This window comes from Pezoporus occidentalis, unplaced genomic scaffold (genome assembly GCF_034315485.1).
Source record: "Pezoporus occidentalis ecotype Australia unplaced genomic scaffold, CSIRO_AGI_Poc_V1 ctg211, whole genome shotgun sequence".
Lineage (NCBI taxonomy): Eukaryota > Metazoa > Chordata > Aves > Psittaciformes > Psittacidae > Pezoporus > Pezoporus occidentalis.
In genome coordinates this window covers 52625-71528 of record NW_026913976.1, presented here as the reverse complement: position 1 = coordinate 71528, position 18904 = coordinate 52625, and the positions used below count along the sequence as shown (strand labels likewise).

General features: G+C 42.0%; 2 protein-coding genes across 3 annotated transcripts in view; one reads left to right on the top strand and one right to left on the bottom strand.

Moving 5' to 3' along the window:
* The window catches only part of CFAP44 (cilia and flagella associated protein 44), a 53075-nt gene extending 34456 nt beyond the window's left edge, over positions 1 to 18619 (bottom strand). The window contains exons 1-9 of one of the 2 annotated variants that reach the window (XM_062619500.1): positions 18521 to 18619; positions 16341 to 16433; positions 15357 to 15534; positions 12198 to 12360; positions 11159 to 11261; positions 10631 to 10847; positions 9546 to 9660; positions 8836 to 9000; positions 7020 to 7175 (exon numbers count right to left, since the gene is read on the bottom strand). In XM_062619500.1, coding sequence (XP_062475484.1) covers positions 7020 to 7175; positions 8836 to 9000; positions 9546 to 9660; positions 10631 to 10847; positions 11159 to 11261; positions 12198 to 12360; positions 15357 to 15534; positions 16341 to 16433; positions 18521 to 18536 — 1206 coding nt within the window. In that variant the 5' untranslated portion in view covers positions 18537 to 18619. The remainder of the gene's footprint in view (positions 1 to 7019; positions 7176 to 8835; positions 9001 to 9545; positions 9661 to 10630; positions 10848 to 11158; positions 11262 to 12197; positions 12361 to 15356; positions 15535 to 16340; positions 16434 to 18520) is intronic. The other variant, XM_062619501.1, reaches the window with a different exon arrangement.
* LOC134164094 (uncharacterized) lies at positions 133 to 7011 on the top strand. The gene is made up of 2 exons (XM_062619517.1): positions 133 to 376; positions 5520 to 7011. The coding sequence occupies exon 2, from the start codon at positions 5806 to 5808 to the stop codon at positions 6979 to 6981; it is 1176 nt and encodes a 391-aa protein (XP_062475501.1). The 5' UTR covers positions 133 to 376; positions 5520 to 5805; the 3' UTR covers positions 6982 to 7011.
* Positions 18620 to 18904: the final 285 nt, after the last annotated feature.

Here is an 18904-nt window from a genome sequence, read left to right as displayed (position 1 = left end):
CACCAGAGGGGGCTGCGCAAGCGTAGAAGAGGCTGATGTGGTAACATTCCTGATGTGGCAATCCTTAATGCATATGCATTAGCTAATGTTGTAATCCGTGTTAAACGTGTATAAATTGCGAACGCGATGCGACGAGGTTGGAACCAGATTTGGGTGTGTACCCCTGGTTTCCCAGCGCTGCAATAAATCACCTCATATAACCATTCCAGTGGTTATGTGTTTGTTCCCACACTAACATTTTGGTGACCCAGATGGGACCTCACGGGCATTGCTGAGGCGGATCGCGCCTCGATCCTGCTCCAGCCGGCACCGAGAGATTCTCGGGGAGCCATCGACCACGACCGACCTCCGCTGCTCACAACGGACCTCTGACATGGTAAGAAAGGTGCTTTTGATTTGGGTTATGGTACCGATTTCTAGTAAATGTACGGTATTGACCTTTGGTAAAGGTCTGGTAAAAGCCTGCCTGTTATATGCAGCGAAAAGGCTGCGTTTGGCTGGGCTAGTAGTAAAGCCTGCCTGTTAGACACAGCAAAAGCTGCGCTTGGTTGGGGCTAGAGAGCTCTCGGGGTAAAAGCCTAGGCGCCGTCTGTTAGACAGTAGCGAAAGCTCTGCAGGTTCGGCAAACGTGGTTTGGTATAAATTGTGTAACATATTGGGGTGTGTGTGCGTGTTGTGAGAGAAACTTGTTTTAGAGATCTCTGTATTTACAAAATGCCGTCGATTCCTAAGTCGTCTACATTAGGTTGTATCTTAAACCATTGGAAGGAGGGTGGATTCGAGCAAAGCATGCGGAAAAGTAAACTGATTATTGTAATGTCTGGTGGACGCAGTATGAACTAGAAGATCAGGAAAAATGGCCTGAGAATGGAACTTTACAGTATAATACTATCTTGCAGTTGATGTTGTATTGTAAAAGGGAAGGAAAATGGGATGAAGTACCATATGTGGATCTTTTCTTTACCTTAAGAAACAATGATAAGTGGCAGAAATCTTGCAGAATAATGGTTGTTAAGGCAAGCAATGCTGGAGAGTGTAAGGGTTGTGTTGGAGAACAGGAATGTGTGAAATGCCTTGCCTTAGGGAATAGTCGACATCAAAAGGATGAGGAAGATCTCCGTTTGTTAGTAGCTCCGCTAGTGACAAATGAAGAAAGGGGGGAGCAGGAGGAAAGTGATAGTGATCTTGAGAGTGAGGAAGGGTGTGAAAATAGGGGAGGTCAAGAAATAAATCCCCCTGTCACCCCAGTCTCACACAGAACTCGCCGGAGGGGAGGGCGAGAAGGAAAAGCACAGCCTCAAGCAGCTAGTGCGGTGCTTGCTCCTTTAAGGCAAGGAGTCAGAACTGGGGGACCAGTGTACGTTAAAGTACCTTTCTCTCCCAGGGATTTGGTTATATGGAAACAATCAGCAGGAACATATAGAGAAAATCCTGATAAAGTAGCTCGAGTAATGAAAATGATTATGAAAACTCAAAACCTGGACTGGGATGATATACAAGTGCTTTTAGATACCCTTATGGACTCAACAGAAAAAGAGATGGTGCTGCAAAGTGCTTGGGAGAGGGTCCGGGAAGATATAAGACAGGGATTAGTTACGGGAAATATAGATGAAAACTTCCCAATGGAAGACCCGATGTGGGATTATAACACACAAGGAGGAATGAGAAATTTACAGAGATTTCAAGACTGGGTAGTTTTCGGAGTACAACATGCTATGCCCAAAATGATAATTTGGTCAAAATTGTATAATGTTAGACAAGAGAAGGCAGAATCACCATCTGCCTTTCTAGAGAGACTTAAAGAGACAGCAAAGAAATATACAGATTTAGATGTGGAAACGGAACAGGCTAAAGCACAATTAGCCTTGATTTTCCTGGGGCAGTCTCAAGATGATATCAGAAAGAAACTGCAAAAACTAGAAGGGGCAGATAACCTGGACAGACTGTTAGAGGTGGCTTGGAAGGTGTATAATAATCGGGAAAAAGAGAGCTCCCGGAGACAACAACAGAATTTACTGGCAGTGATACAGGGAACAGAACAAGGTTTCCCTAACCCTAGGGGAAGAGGACGAGGAAATATGCGAGGACGGGGACAAGGCAGAGGATTTTATAATCCAAGGATGGGAATGAGCACAGAAAGAATAGGATATAATCAATGTGCACTTTGCAAGCAGGAAGGACATTGGAAAAATGAATGTCCATCCGGGGGGGCAGTTCATGTCTCCAAGAAATCTCTTTGCAGGATCCAACATAGCTAAAACAATGGTGTTGGGGGAATTTGATAATCAGAGCTGACTAGGCCGAGTAGAAAATAAGGAGCCCCTTGTAAAAATCCAATTAGGAGAGTAAGAAGTAAAATTTTTAATAGACACAGGGGCCACTTATTCAGTTTTAAATGATTTACACGGAAGAATAGGAAAGAAAACAATGACAATTGTGGGAGCCACAGGGAAAGAACCCCTGCAACCCCTAGACTTACGATTTAGAGGAAAAGAATTGACACATGAATTTTTATATGTGCCTGAATGTCCCATTCCTCTATTGGGATGGGACTTATTAAGTAAATTGGATGCTACAATTGCTTTTGAAAACAGCAAATTGATAATGCAAATCCCTGAATCCAAACCAGGACAGATTCTAGTTCTCAAAGACAAACCTATTCCACAAATTCCAAAAGAAGTGGAACAGGCTGTAATACCGACAGTCTGGGAAACCGAAATCCTGGGAAAATCAAAAGCAGCTCAGCCGATTGTAGTAGGATTAAAAGACGGAGCTAAACCAGTAAGGATTAAACAACTGCTTGAAGAAAGATATGGAATTATAAAAACAACTGAGAAATTTTTAAAATACCAAATTTTAGAAGAATGTGAATCAGAATATAACACGCCAATTTTCCCAGTAAAGAAACCAAACTGTGAGTATAGGTAAGTACAAGACTTGAGGGCAATAAATGAAATAACAAAAGACATCCACCCGGTGGTGGCAAACCCTTACACATTGCTAACATCTGTGAAGGAAAAATATAAATGGTTTACAGTAACTGATTTAAAGGATGTCTTCTTCTGCATTCCTCTTGATAAAAATAGCAGGAAACTGTTTGCATTTGAATGGGAAAATCCACAGAATGGACGGAAAACACAATTGCCATGGACCAGACTTCCACAAGGATTCAAGAACAGTCCGACCCTATTTGGAAACCAATTGGCCAAGGAATTGGAAGCATGGACCACCCAAGGAGAAATACAGGTACCAAGATCACAATACCTTTTGTTACAATATGTAGATGACATTTTTATTGCAATAGAACAAAGGTCCCTGTGCATAAAGGTGACAACTGAAATTCTGAATCAGCTAGGCTTGAATGGTTATAAAGTCTCAAAAGGCACAAATTACATGCATGACTGTGCTGTATCTGGGATGTGAGATTTCACAAGGGCAGCGAAAACTGGGAATAAATCGCATAGAGGCAATCTGTGCCATCCCAGAACCACGAAACTTGCATGAACTAGAATATTTTTGGGCATGACAGGGTGGTGCAGATTATGGATAATGGACTATGGACTTATTGCCAAACCCCTGTATGAAGCCCAAAAATCACATGCCTTTGTTTGGGACAAACCACAGAAAGTGGCCTTCAAAAATCTGAAGGAGGCGTTAACAAAATCACCGGCACTGGGACTCCCAGATTTGACAAAAGGTTTTCAATTGTTTGTCCACGAAAGACAGAGGTTGGCAATGGGAGTATTAACTCAGAAACTCGGAAGCTGGAAAAGACCGGTGGGATATTTCTCAAAACACCTGGATCCGGTGAGTACAGGATGGCCCTCATGCTTGAGGGCAGTAGCAGCAGCTGTCATTTTGATCCAAGAAGCTAGGAAATTAACTTTGGGAAAACATATCGATGTGTTTGTGCCACATATGGTAACCACTGTTCTAGAACAAAAAGGGGGGCATTGGTTGTCCCCTAGCCGGATGATGAAATATCAGGCAATCCTAATGGAACAGGATGATATAAACTTGAGAACTACTAATCTGCTAAACCCAGCAGCTTTTCTAGGAACTGACCTAGAAGAAGGAACTCTTGAACATGACTGCATAGAAGTCATCGAACATACATATGCAACCAGAACGGACTTAAAGGATGTACCTCTTGAACGACCAGACTGGGAACTCTTCACAGATGGAAGCAGTTTTGTGGAGAACGGGACACGATACGCAGGGTATGCTGTGACAACGCAACAAGAGGTAGTCGAAGCCAAAGCACTGCCTCCTGGAACATCGGCCCAATGGGCAGAATTAATAGCTCTCACGAGAGCGTTGGAACTGAGCAATGGCAAAAAGGTAAATGTATGGACAGACTCAAAATATGCATTTGGTGTGGTACACATTCATGGAGCATTATGGAAAGAACGGGGACTTTTATCCTCACATGGGACTAACATAAAGTATCAAAAGGAAATTTTAAAATTAATAATTGCTGTGCAAAGACCTAAACAGGTAGCCATCATGCATTGCAAGGCGCATCAAGGAGGAACTTCAAAGATATCTGAAGGAAATACATTGGCAGATCGGACGGCCCGACAAATAGCCTGGAGGGTATGGAACATGATGGCTTTGATACCTCTGAAGGTAAGCCCGCTCCACACCTATCTTCCATAAAGTCCAAACTATTCAAAAGAAGATGAAAAGTTAGCAGGACTCTTAAAAGCCCAAAAGAACTCTGAAGGGTGGTATGTAACAACAACAGGACAAGTAATAGTGTCACCGACAATAATGCGGAAAATTCTACAAACTGAACATCAGAAATGTCATTGAGGTGCAGAAGCATTGGTAACTTATTTAAAACGAGGAATAATTTCCACACAGATGTTAACTATGGCAAAAGCAGTGGGATCGAAATGTGAAATTTGTTTGAAAAACAATCCAGTCGTAAAAAGACAAGTTGAAATGGGAAGAATTAGAGTAGGAATGGAACCAGGAGATTATTGGCAGGTTGATTTTGCGGAACTACCGAAGGTACAAGGATACAAATATCTGTTAGTAGGGGTTGACACTTTTTCTGGATGGCCGGAGGCCTTTCCCCGTCGCACCTATCAAGCAAAAGAAGTGGTGAAGTGGTGGCTTAAAGAAATCATTCCACGATTTGGAGTCCCTTTAGGGATATCATCAGATAGGGGTCCACATTTTATTGCAACCACAGTACAAGAAGTTAGTAAACTATTAGAAATATCATGGAACTTACACACTCCTTGGAGGCCCCAATCTAGTGGACAGGTAGAAAAGATGAATCAGACAATAAAGAGACAGATCAGTAAAATATGTCAGGAGGCTAAAATAAAATGGCCACAGCATTACCTATAGCTCTGCTAAGAATCAGAGTAAAACCCAGAAGCAAAATGTCAGTAAGCCTCTATGAGATCCTCTATGGAAAGCCGTATGAAGCGCCGGAACCCAACCCTAATACCCCTATTAAAGGGAATCAGGATGTTTATAATTACGTGCTGTCTCTGTCTCGGTAGAACCTTAACTCAACTGCGGAGCACTCTGGTGTGGAATAGGCCACTGTCCCTGGAAAATCCAGCACATGACATCCAACCAGGAGACCAAGCATACGTCCGGAACTGGAACGAAGAACCATTAAAAGAACGGTGGGACGGACCGTACCAAGTACTGCTAACTACGTTTACAGCAGTAAAGGTAGAAGGGTGGATTCTTGGATACATTATACACGAGTAAAGAAAGTTCCAAAGGTTTGGGAAACACAGATACTAGGCCCTACGAGACTAAAGCTGAAATGTAAATAAGATGTCTGGGTTCTGTTACAAAACTTTGATTGTCATCTGGTCACTAACACAGCTGGTATCTATTCCTATCCTAGGAATTCCTCAGAAAAATGTTTTGACAAAACTTAAAACAAGATGCCATTCTGACCTGCAAGTTCACAGAAACCATTCCGATAAGACCAACACTAATAAAGGTAGTTTGGGAAAAGGTAAATGGTCCTATAGGACTGAATCTGCAATTGGCCACGGCAAAATTGAAGTTATGGGAAAAAGGACTAAAAGATCAGTGAATTCAGCACAGATAATCCAATCATACCGTCGAAATCCTGAGGAAAATTTAATGATAGGTCTGACTGAGGATTTCTCAAAAATGAAAAACATGAGCAGAATAACAGCATGTTTGCCGATACCCAAAGCAGCAGGAGAACCAATTGAATGGGAAATAATAACATTTCCACTTCCAGAAACCAATAAAACAGTGGCCTGTCAGGAAAAAGAAACAATAAAGAATGTGACAGTGACAGAATATCAAAAGGAAGGAGTTCTAGGTGCCTCTATAACAGAATCATTGTGCAAAGAGAAATTAAACACCCAATTCACTACCTATGAAGAAGGAATTGGAAAATGCATTTATGATAAAGAAATTAAAATAATTCAACAAATAAGAGAAAAGACATGGGAGTGCCAAGAGAAAAATAACTCACAGGAAACTTGGGATACAATTTGGTCAGTAGGTATCCTGCAAAAATTTCAATATGGAGGAGAGACACCTTGGTGTTTAAGATGGACCAGAAAACAAAGCCTAACAGAGGACATGAGCTCATATAGAGCCAGTCGAAACAGGACTGAGAGTGTCCCCTGGTGGAATTGTACTAAGGTTCTGGATTGTGATACCGATCCTGAAACAATTACAATGCCCCCTGTTAGAACTGCTTTGATGGCAGGATGTGCATGCCGAGGACTGAAAGTTGGAGGAGAAATAATCAAGGCCCCTATTAGAACTCCATATCTAGTAAACTGTAGGTATTCGACAGTACACAGTATGGGACATTTGGTATGGGCAACTAGCGATGGAACCTGGACTACTCACCTATCAATGGAAGGTCCAGTTAGAGAAATCACTTTAGGGTTACCCACACTCTGTCCAATATGGAAGAAGTCACCGTTCAGAGGCAAATTGGAAACTTTACAAATCTGAACAAAAAGGAGTGTAGACGATGAAGATACTTGGCAGACCTGAGCATACCAAAAGGCCTGTCCAGAGTCACGAATTTTTGACATGAAGCTCAGGCTGACGTCCTTGCCAACATGAAGTTCATTCATAGGCTCCACCTCCAGTAACCCTGTATCATCCACAGAATCAGCAGCATCTATTGTCTCAAAGTTCCACAGCTTCATGGCATTGGAAATATAAGAAACCATGAAACAAATGGGTTTTTAAGTCCACGTTATGTTTTCATACAAAATTAATACGAAAATTCAAAATTATAAGAAACCAGGAGAGTATGGATTCTACAGGTACAGTATAAAACCTGCCATATCTGCCTCACTGCTTTGAAAGTAACCTAGAACAGTGATAACCATCAACTACTATAATACATTTGGGTGCAATGCAAAGTACATGTGAAAGTTCTCTGTCCAACTCTGAAAGAACAGTGGCTTAAATTCAGCCTTGGCACTAGCAGAGCTATACATGGCAGCCTTAGAAATACAGAGAACAAATGGTATCTGCCTGCCCTCAGCACTGCTCATACTGAAGCAGCACAGAAGGAAGAATGGGAAATCTAACACATTCATATTCTGCTCTGTGGGATAAGGACAAGACATCAGTTGGCAACCTTATAACTAAGGGAATTTTCCTAATGGAATGAATGTCAATTATAAAACACAACAACAAAAACTCCAGGGTGTTTGAAACCCTCCACTGTCTGTAACAGTCAGCTTCCCATTCATTTTCTAAGTTTTTTCACACATCAGCAGAAGACACATCATGTCTTCCCTTAGAGAGGAAGCAAACAAGACTGTAAAATCCTTGACAATTGACAGGTGAGAGCAGACCCTGGTAGCATGGATAAGGAAAACTTTTTGACCTTCATTTACAGAATTATATTTTAAGTTAAGGATGAGATCACCTCCCATATGAAGACAGGCGGCGAAAGTTGGGGCTGTTCAGCCTGGAGAAGGCTGCATGGAGAACTCATAGGAGCCTTCCAGTATCTGAAGCAGGGCTATAAGTATGCTGGAGAGGGACTCTTCTTTAGGGACTGTAGTGATAGGACAAGGGTTAACAGGTTAAAACTTAAACAGGGGAAGTTTAGATTGGATATAAGGAAGAAGTTCTTTAGTGTAAGGGTGGTGAGGCACTGGAATGGGTTGCCCAGGGAAGCTATGAATGCTCCATCCCTGGCAGTGCTCAAGGCTGGGTTGGGCAGAGCCCTGGGTGACATGGTTTAGTGTGAGGTGTTCCTGCCCATGGCAGGGGGGTTGGAACTAGATGATCTTAAGGTCCTTTCGAACCCTAAATATTCTATGATTCTATGTTTTTTCTTTTAATTGTTCCTCTATTTCAGTATATATACATCTCTGAGATGTTAGTTAATTTCTATGTCATTTTAATATTAATAATCTAGCTTTCAAATATGTCAAAAATTAATTTCAAATATTGCTGTAGTTTATCCTTTGAAATAATACCAAATATGTTAATAAGCCTGAAAGTTATAAAGATTAACCAAAACTACACATAAAAAAGATGTTAGAATGCTGGAAAAAACAAAGCTGTTAGAGAATCACTGAAAATTATTTTGATTTACTAGAGTAAAAGGTGACTTATTTACTACTATTAAACAGAGAATGTTGCATGAACACTCTCTAATTCAAACATATACACTGTGGTGATGTGATCTTACTCTGTTCTACAAATTTATTCCCAGAAAGAAACTACACAGCAAAACTGCCTCCACAAATAAGCCTGGGTAAAGGAAACATGTAACATTTGCCTGCTGACCACACATTTGCACACTCAAAGGCATGAAAGAAAAGATGAAAAACTCACCCGAATGAAGCCATCTTTTCCAACAGTGAAAAGTTCTCCTTCCTCCAGAATTAACTGGCTGACAGGGCCACTGTGACAGGGCTTTCGTTCATGTCGACAGAGTTCTACTTTAATGAGGCCCCCTTCCCAAAGCAGCAAGTTGCCCCACTCAGTCCCTGAGATAACCTTCAATACAAATGAAGATAAGCACATGAGCACCTGCACTTAACCATGCAGAAATATTGGCAAAAATCTGGTTAACATTTGTGGCTTCCTTCCATGAAAGCATTAAATTGATAGCAGTGTACAGATATTTGCAAGAGAAGGCGTAAAGGATGAAAAGATTCAACTTTTTACCAACGCGAAATAATTTACATGGACTGAAATGCATGGAAATGTATTTAACATCCATTGATGTTAAATGCATGTAAAGATTCAGGCTAATAGTTTTTGTATTTCTTTACTAATGTTTTCACTACCCCATTAGAGGACTCTCAGTTCTAAACCAGAGATCTTTTGTCTGGACATTGCAATACTAACCATACTTTTCAATTATTACAAAGCAAGCCAGGATTTTGGTAAATGAATGTTAGTATTAGCTTATCAGAGCAGTGCATTGAGAGTGTAACTCAGGTCACTTTGAAGCAAGTAGTAACTCTGCAACTTACTCAGTAGACCTTATATCAAACCCTGAGAGAAAACTTAAATCAATTGAACTTTTTCTTATTTACCTTCCCATCAGGCAGCTCCACATAACCTATAATGTCAGACACTGCTGTTTTTCCAAACTTGCCCAAAGTTCCTTGTAACTTGAGACCAGTGAATGTGAGAGCCATCTTCCAGAACCTGAGCATAGAAAAAACATCCCTGTCTGACACAAGATCTCCTAAACACACTCTCAGACATTGCAATAATCTTACCAGGGATGATGCCTCTAAGTAAGGGCTGCTTATTTATTATTCTTTTTATAGGGGACCTCAGCATTTTCTTTTGAAAATGAGATCAAGCTTTGTAACTTGAATGTAACTACCCCAACATTTCCCTATACTACTCCTATGGTATCCTATTTCAGAGCCACCTTACAACCAAACTATAGAGCAAATCTCAGATTTCGACCTGATTCCTCTGTTAAAATTCAAAGAAACGCTAGATGTGCTATAATTTTAAAGGTATAATTTAATCTATTTTAGATATTTATTACAATAGCATCCAAGTCATATCTCAAGTCTCTGCTGTGTTAACATTGAACACTGGATAATTACAGAACAGAGAACTAATCCCTGTCCCAAACTGATTAAAACTGTGGTTTATTTTTTATCACAAAAGGATCCATGAACAAAGAGGGGAGTGTACAGAAGCATATCATTTGTAAGGCTTTCTTGCAGGCTTTTGGTGGTATCAGATTGTTTCTAATCTATGACTTGGCAACCAGTACTAATGGGTGCCCAAACAGAAGATGAGTTCAAGAAATCAAAGATAGAAAGCCCAGAGGGCACAGGAGGCATATGCTTTGTTACCAGTTAAAAGACATGTATATATAAAATATCTTGTACTCTCTCCGGTGATTGTTGAAATTACAATAATGGAGCTAGTAGTACCTTCAGTCAACATCAAGCATCACCCTTTTTGGACAGCAAAGGTGACAAAAGACTTGGCTGACTAGCTAAAGGACTTGAACTTTCTCATTTCCGTAATTGTAATGGCCAAGTAGCACTCCTCATTAGTCTGTGTTTGCTAATGATACATTCTTATTAATCGTCTTGTACCTGTTATGACTTCAGAGGTGATATGTATTAATCCTAATCAGTAAACCTACCTGATGTGTCCTACTCCACATGTAGTCAGTTGTTCTTCATTATCAGCAGAAAATGTGACCTTGTAAACATCCTGTGAAAAAGCTTTTGACCTCAACACAATCTTTTCTTGCTTCCAGTCCCAGATAGTCAGCATGTAGTCAGGGCTGCTCCCAACACTGGCCAGCAAAGTGCCATCATGTTTGAAATCACCAAAAACATAGGCTTCCTCTGTTCCGTCTGAAGAAACACACAAGCCCCAGTACGCACACACAGAAAAGAGGAAAAAAACAATAGGAAAATCTACTTAGAAGATCAAGTTTCACTGCAATTATTTTGCCCTAGGTAATAGCTTTCAGTTGGCTATTTCCAGTAAATAAGTTTCATCCCATGCAATAGCGAAAAAGCTTAAAAACAGTGTTTTCTATTTTGCTGTGAAGGACCAAAGGTTGTATTGCCTTCCAAACTTATAGTGACTTACTACTCCATCTGCTGGGATCGACAAATAGCAGCCCATTTGTGTAAAATAAAAATAGAACTTTTTACACTACCTCGCAGTATTCTGTAGGGCCTCAGTGAAGGATAATCGTAGATGATGAGGTTTGGCTTCCTTCCTTTTTCTCCTACTGCAAAGTACTGCTTAGTAGGGTGTGCCTTAAAAAAGCAAAAGTCCCATTGCACACTGTAATGACACCTTTGTCTCTATCCTGCTAATTATTGAGTAATTGTATTTACTTATTCATTAGTCAAAAGATATTGCCATAAATACGAGGTTGCATTTTTCTGTGTGTGTATTCTGAACTTCCCATCTATTGCTCAATATCAGAATGAAGCCACTATGCACATAAAATGGTAAAACCACTATGCACACAATATATTGCATTTAGAATGCAGAGCCATGACAAATTGTGAAATAACTGGCTTTATTAAGCATTCTTTTATTATTCCTACCTCACTCAACCACTAGCTGATCTTTCCATAAAAGCCTTTGCAACAGCAGCCATCTACTTCACCAGACAGCTGCAGAAGAGCCATCCTGAATGACACTGTTAGATGTACTGTAATTCCCCAGAAAAGGCTGCTTACAATGGAGCACAACAGTGTGAGGCTGGTATTGTGCAAGCCTTACTGATGTGGAATAAAACTGAGAGATGTCAGAGTCATTCATAGGGCAAGGTGCTTCAAATACAGAGATATCATTTGAGAGTCCAAGCTTTTGGTAAGAGTTTACTAGAGTGAAACAAGGTACTTTTTCTCTTCATTTGTCTAGGAACTAGAGTCTCTAAATTTTAATTGCAAGCAAAGCTCTATACTAGTATCAGCTGTGAATAGGACAGCTGAAGAGCTAAGAAAAAAAGTCTTTTAAGGTACCTGAGTTTGGGACTGAGGTATATAGATTATTCATCCTCTGCCAATTATATTGAAGGGATGAGTAGCCCACATTGCATGGTCCACACATTCCTTTAATCAATATTATACTTTCTTATATATATGCACATGCAGCTGTAGAAATCTCCCATTAAGCAACCAAGTGAGTATTTTGTTTCTAGAAAGTGATTAGCATCCTAGAACAAGAAACAAAAGCAATACCGTAATAAAGCCAATTCCACCACCCCCACTGCTGTGGACATAATGATGAGATTTAGTTTTCAGGTCCAGGAGTACCACATAGTTTCCTGCTATATACAGCAGTGTTTGGCTATCCATCATCACCAGGTTTGCCCTTCTGGTGCAGTCATATCCAAAAGAATGTCTGGGAACAGCTCAATAAGGAAAAGATTTGACACTGGCTTTCTAGAAAAGTTTACTAAGCAAATAGAAATCCTTAAACCAAAACTGAAACAGGAATACTGAAACCAGTGACTAAGAGCCTCATGGTAGGAGATAGTTTTGTTCAGTATACAGCAAAGGTAAAATGTATCAAGCATCTATAACTGAGGAAAAATCACAAGTGAACACCTAAAGTTCGTATTGCATCCTATCATCTCCACTACAGGGCACATTGCTTGTCTCTGCTGGATCCTTTGAGGCTGCAAGAAATTCATATTCTATCAGTGTTCTCTTTTACAAAATGTAAGAGATGTGCATCAGAGTACTAGGAACTGTTCTACGGGCAAGAGATCAAAACAAGGATGACTGGAAAAAGGGAAATATAACTCCCATTTTCAAGAAGAGGAAAATGGATGACCTGGGGAATTACAGACCAGTCAGTCTCACCTCTGTGCCTGGCAAAATCTTGGAGCAGATTCTCCTGGAAGGCATGCTAAGGCACATGAAAAACAACAAGGTGCTTGGTGACAGCCAGTATGGCTTCACTAAGGGGAAATCCTGCCTGACAGATTTGGTGGCCTTCTATGATGGGGCTACAGAACTGATGGACAGGGGTAGAGCAGTTGATGTCATCTACCTGGACTTGTGCAAAGCGTTCAACACTGTCCTGCACGACATCCTTGTCTCTAAATTGCAGAGACATCAATTTGATAGGTGGACCACTCGGTGGATAAAGAACTGGCTGGATGGCTGCACGCAAAGAGCTGTGGTCAATGGTTCAATGTCCAGCTGGAGACTAGTGTCCCTCAGGGATCAGTGTTGGAACCGGTCTTGTTCAACACCTTTGTCAGTGACATGGAGAGTGGGATTGAGTGCACCTTCAACAAGTTTGCTGATGACACCAAGCTGTGTGGTTTGGTTGATATGCTGGAGGGAAGGGATGCCATCCAGAGGGAACTTGACACACTTGTGAGGTGGGCTGATGCCAACCTTATGAAGTTTAACCATGCCAAGTGCAAGGTCCTACACCTGGGTCGGAGCAATCCCAGGCACAGCTACAGATTGGGCAGAGAAGAGATTCAGAGCAGCTGTGTGGAGAAGGACTTGGGGGTGTTGGTTGATGAGGAAACAAACATAAGCCAGCAGTGTGTGCTTGCAGCCCAGAAAGCCAACCGTATCCTGGGCTGCATCAAAAGGCACGTGACCAGCAGGTCGAAGGAGGTGATCCTGCGCCTTTACTCTGCTCTTGTGAGACCTCACCTGGAGTATTGTGTGCAGTTCTGGTGTCCTCAACATAAAAAGGACATGGAACTGTTGGAACAAGTCCAGTGAAGGGCCACGAAGATGATCAGGGGACTGGAGCACCTCCCGTATGAAGACAGGCTGAGGAAGTTGGGGCTGTTCAGCCTGGAGAAGAGAAGGCTGCGTGGAGACCTCATAGCAGCTTTCCAGTATCTGAAGGGGGCCTATAGGGATGCTGGAGAGGGACTCTTCATTAGAGACTGTACTGACAGGACAAGGGGTAATGGGTTAAAACTTAAACAGGGGAAGTTTAGGTTGGATATAAGAAGGAAATTCTTTCCTGTTAGGGTGGTGAGGCACTGGAATAGGTTGCCCAGGGAGGTTGTGAATGCTCCATCCCTGGCAGTGTTCAAGGCCAGGTTGGACGAGGCCTTGGGTGATATGATTTAGCATAAGGTGTCCCTGCCCACGGCAGGGGGGTTGGAACTAGATGATCTTAAGGTCCTTTCCAACCCTAACGATTCTACGATTCTATGATTCTATGATCCTGCCCCTCTACTCTGCTCTTGTGAGATGTCAGTTGGAGTATTGTGTACAGTTCTGGTGTCCTCAATATAAAAAGGACATGGAACTGATGGAATGAGTCCAGAGGAGGGCCATAAGGATGATCAGGGAACTGGAGCACCTCCCGTATGAAGATAGGCTGAGAAAGTTGGGGCTGTTCAGCCTGGAGAAGGCTGCATGGAGACCTCATAGGAGCCTTCCAGTATCTGAAGGGGGGCTATAAGGATGCTGAGGAGGGACTCTTCTTTAGGGACTGTAGTGATAGGACAAGGGTTAACGGGTTAAAACTTAAACAGGGGAAGTTTAGATTGGATATAAGGAAGAAGTTCTTTAGTGTAAGGGTGGTGAGGCACTGGAATGGGTTGCCCAGGGAAGCTATGAATGCTCCATCCCTGGCAGTGCTCAAGGCTGGGTTGGACAGAACCTCGGGTGACATGGTTGAGTGTGAGGTGTCCCTGCCCATGGGCAGGGGGTTGGAACTAGATGATCTTAAGGTCCTTTCCAACCCTAACTATTCTATGATTCTATGACTCTAAGTGTTCAAGCTCAACTGTTATATGTTTACAGGCAGATGTAGAGAAGGGAAAATTCAGTCTTCAACAGCAACTTGACTGTGTCTGTAGAGGAAACTACCAGCACATATGAAAGTCGCATATCGTATCCTACTTGACCATACCTAGCAAAGGACTTATAGCTCTTAATTGATGGGCATCTCTTCCTCTATTCTACCACTTTAGATCTTCTGAGCACCAGGCTACAAATCTACCTGGTTTCTTCCCCGCTTCTCTCTCAGCAGTACTGTGAGGAATTACAAAGTACACACCTGCCCTTGTCTCAGCTTCTCAAGCGTGGCTACACAAAAAGGGGGAACTTTGCAGGCGATATTCTTACATTAGTCTTCTGCCTGGTCACATTAACTTGCCCATGATCTATTTCTACAAGAGTACTTATGACAGTAAGCATTATGTCCAGTAATAAATGCTTATGAGGTCAAGACAACATTTAAGATTAAATTCACCCAGAACCATAACTGGTCATGTTCTCATCTGTATCTCAAACAAAGGTGTCCCACTAATGCCACATAGGCCACTCCGAATTAGACAAGTACAATTTTAAGAACACATACTAAATAACCTTAGCTTTAAATCTGCACAGCCAGAACAGAAAGGATACTTAAGAGTAAGAAGGTTAATGGGTATCCCAGAGTTTTCCGTGACAAATGGCCGTGAACATATATCTTCATAATTATAGAAGAAAGCTTCTGAGATTTTCTTTTCTCCCTGGTCAGGCTTTTTTTGTGCCTCCAAAAGTTCTTCACTATTATCTTGCTCTTCGAATTCACCTTCTGCACCTCAGAAGTGGGAACATAACAGAAATTTATATTCAACGCAATTTTAGACTCCTTGCTGATATTTGCACCTAATTGCAGAAAGGAAGGATTCACACACTCCTTGCCTCCTTCAACAGAGTAATAAGCACTCCATAGCTCAAAATAAGGAAAACATCTTAGTAACAACTTGTCTTGGAGCAGTCTGTAATAAGTTCTCCCTCGTCTTTTAAAAATATTACTGTGTATATTTGAAAATGAAGAAACCAAATAATGTTTAAAGTGTCTATTTTTCAGTAGCTAATTAATACATATCCTTATTCAAAACAATGAATAAAAATTATAGAAAAATGCACATAAAACAGACCACAAGAAGACACCATTGTCCTCAAAAAGGCATATTGCTAATGTGTGACCTAGTGTAGCTCTTCACTGGACTGCAAGGCAGAATACAGTCAACTTGACTTCCAACTAGTCACAAGCACTTGTTAAAGGCACTTTTCGGTCTGATGCCTCAGATGAAATGCCCTTTACTTATTTTATAAGCTTTTTACCTTGTCTTGATATTTTGGGGGTTTTGTGGTTTGTTTTGTTTGGGTTTTTTTTTTGGCTCCTAGGCATTCTATGAAAAATAATGAAAGGGGTCATGAAAAAGAGCAAAAGTACATGAGGTAAGCCAACTAAAAGAGAGCAGAGAAACTCAATTACTGTACTTTGAGGCACTGGTCTGAGATGCTGTTCATAACAATAACAGTGAAAAAATGAAAACTAGAAAGCACTGGGGGTTTTAAGTTTGTGCCATCATCTCTTCAGTGGAAAGCAGTACTCACCAACGCTCCCATGGTCTGATTCCACTTGTTCCACAACTTCCTCTTCTTCCTCTGCAGTTCGGGATTCCTCTGGAAGACTTGTTTTGTTTTCTTCTGTGAAGGACAAGTGGGATCACTCTCTTAGGTATGAATTCTTTTGACTAATTTGCTCATATATGCTAGGCAGTAATTTTAAAAAGTCCTTTTTGTCCAACAAGGGACTTCCTGCTGTTTAGCATTAAGCGTAGGGAGAATTTGCTTTCACAAAAAACCCGTAATTTAAAACAGGGGAAGGAAAGAAACACTTCCTATAAGAGGAAAAAAAAGTATAATGGGAAGATCAAAAAAAATGCTGAAAAGAATGTGTCAATATAAGCATCAAAAAATCCTTCCAGAGTTCCAAAGGAGACTCACAGTGTCACTTATTCTTTACTTCAGGAGAAATTGTCTTATGTGTTACTCCTCTGCTTGTCTTTATTTCACATGAAGGAACTCAGTTCACCCCATGACTTTGTTTTGCTTTCTTGCTTCCAATTCTGACTCATCTTAGCACCATACTATGAGCCTTATGAGCTAGTCTATGCTATCTTTCTGGCCTGAGGTTAGTGCTGCCCTAAAAAAACAACTGCAAGTTTTAGCTATCATGAGGGGTATCTGCCATGAGGAATTACATACTAATCATCTGTTCCAGGCTGTGTCATCTTCTTCTCGTTTAATTTGGATTAACTCTGGATTTCTTCCCATCTGCCAAGTTTTGCTTCTTAACTTATCTTCAGATGCAGTCCATAGATACAGTCCCTTCAGATACAACAGGTTTTACCTGAGTCTTCCTTTTCTTTATGAAAAACAGCATGCCATTGAATAACTCTCTCAGCATTGTTTTTAGCCTTCAGATGACAGAGAGTATCAGCAATTTACTGGGCTGCAGATGACAGCAACATGTTTAAGCAGCGGAGTTTTGCAAAACTTACTTGCATTCAAAAAACAAAAATCAAAAAAATCTTTCAGTGCTTCTAGACACAGCAAAATATCCAAGTGTAAATCGGGCACAGCTATCCAGTACTGCCTGTGTATTGTTATCAGTCAGCATTACAACAATAAAAGTAGTAATCATAAAAGTCAGTCTTAGGCAATCAATCCCAAGCAAGAATATTTTTGTACTAAAGAATATTACTGTCTCTCTCTTACAACAGCTACAAGACTTGAGAGCAAGGAGAATAACAGAAGACATCAATTCTCACAGCAGTTAAGTATATAAAATATTTACTAGGCAGGGACAGAGACAGGAAAGATAAAGCTACAAAGCAGGGTCTAGACATATAATCTTTCTTGCAGCTCCATTGTCTCTTTTTTTCACCTAACCAGAGAACAGGCATGAACAGAAGAGCCCTGCTTAGAACCTGAATCTAATTTCCAACCTTACAACTAAAGCAGTCCTCTGTGCGATCAAGATGTCCTAGCTCTGCCTCATGCAAGCAAAAGTTTCAAGTCTCTGAAAGTCTGCCTGGTGAGTAAGGGTTACTAAGTTTTTATTGAGCAGAAACTAAAACAGGTGACATCAGCACAGTTACTTATTAACTTACAGTGTAAAGGAAAACCATAAAAACGAACATGAGAACACTGCCACAGTATCAACAGTATTAGAATCAACTGTCTCACACATGGTAAAGCAGAACCAAGTCCCACATTTCAAATGAAGTACAAGGTGGTCTATCTCAGCTGCAGATAACATTCATTCCTGTTTCACTTTTCTGAAGCTGAGCAGTATTCTTTTATTCTCTACATGAGCTTAAAGGCTTTTCTTTCCTAAAAGCTTCTGTGTAGGAAGACTGGTCCCACATAAACTCCATCACACAAGCCTGATAGCACTGGCCTCACACAGGGTTGCAGGCCCTTCCTCTTCCAAGGCCACCTTCCAGCTGGACACCAGGAAAAGGCCACAGCGAGGCAGAAGCCCCCCGTGACAAACTGCTTTGTGGGGGACATCAAAGGGCAAACGGGGAACCCCTGGAGCTCCGCAGAGAGAACAGGGGAGGGAGCCTCTGAGGGGCCATGGAGAGGGTGCCACAGAGGAGAGCAGGGAGCAGATGCCCCGGTTGAGGGGGACAGGTCCATGGGCCTGCGGGCACCCCGAGGGCCGAAGCGAAGCCGCGTGGGACCGGAACGGGCCCGGGCGCTGACCCTTCCCCAGCACTCCGTACCTGGGGCCGCCTCCATCGCGGCGTTACCGGTTTCCAGGCAACCGGCCCCGCGGCGCCCAGGCAGGCAGCTCGGCGGGGCTGGCGCGGAGCGGTGCGCGCATGCGTAGGTCCGTGGGTCCGGCAGGCGGTGATCGGCCCCGGTTAGCCCAGCGGGGCTGAGGGGCAGCCGCGGTTACGACTCCGTCGCGCACTGGGGGGGTGGTCAGTTTGCTTGTTTGTGGTTTTTAAGTAACAACTCTTTTGGGCACCGTTGCGCTCATTTCAAAACTCAGCTGGAAAATGAGACGAATTCCCTGAACTTACTGCCCACACGACGGGCAAGTGCTCCCGCGCTCCGGTCGGTTACGGCGGTATTTCCCAGGCGGCAGAGCTCGGTGTCCGTAT

What these genes read in the sequence shown, in the direction of transcription:
- LOC134164094 (XM_062619517.1), top strand. Translation starts at nt 5,806, where the DNA reads ATGTCTGGGTTCTGTTACAAAACTTTGATTGTCATCTGGTCACTAACA.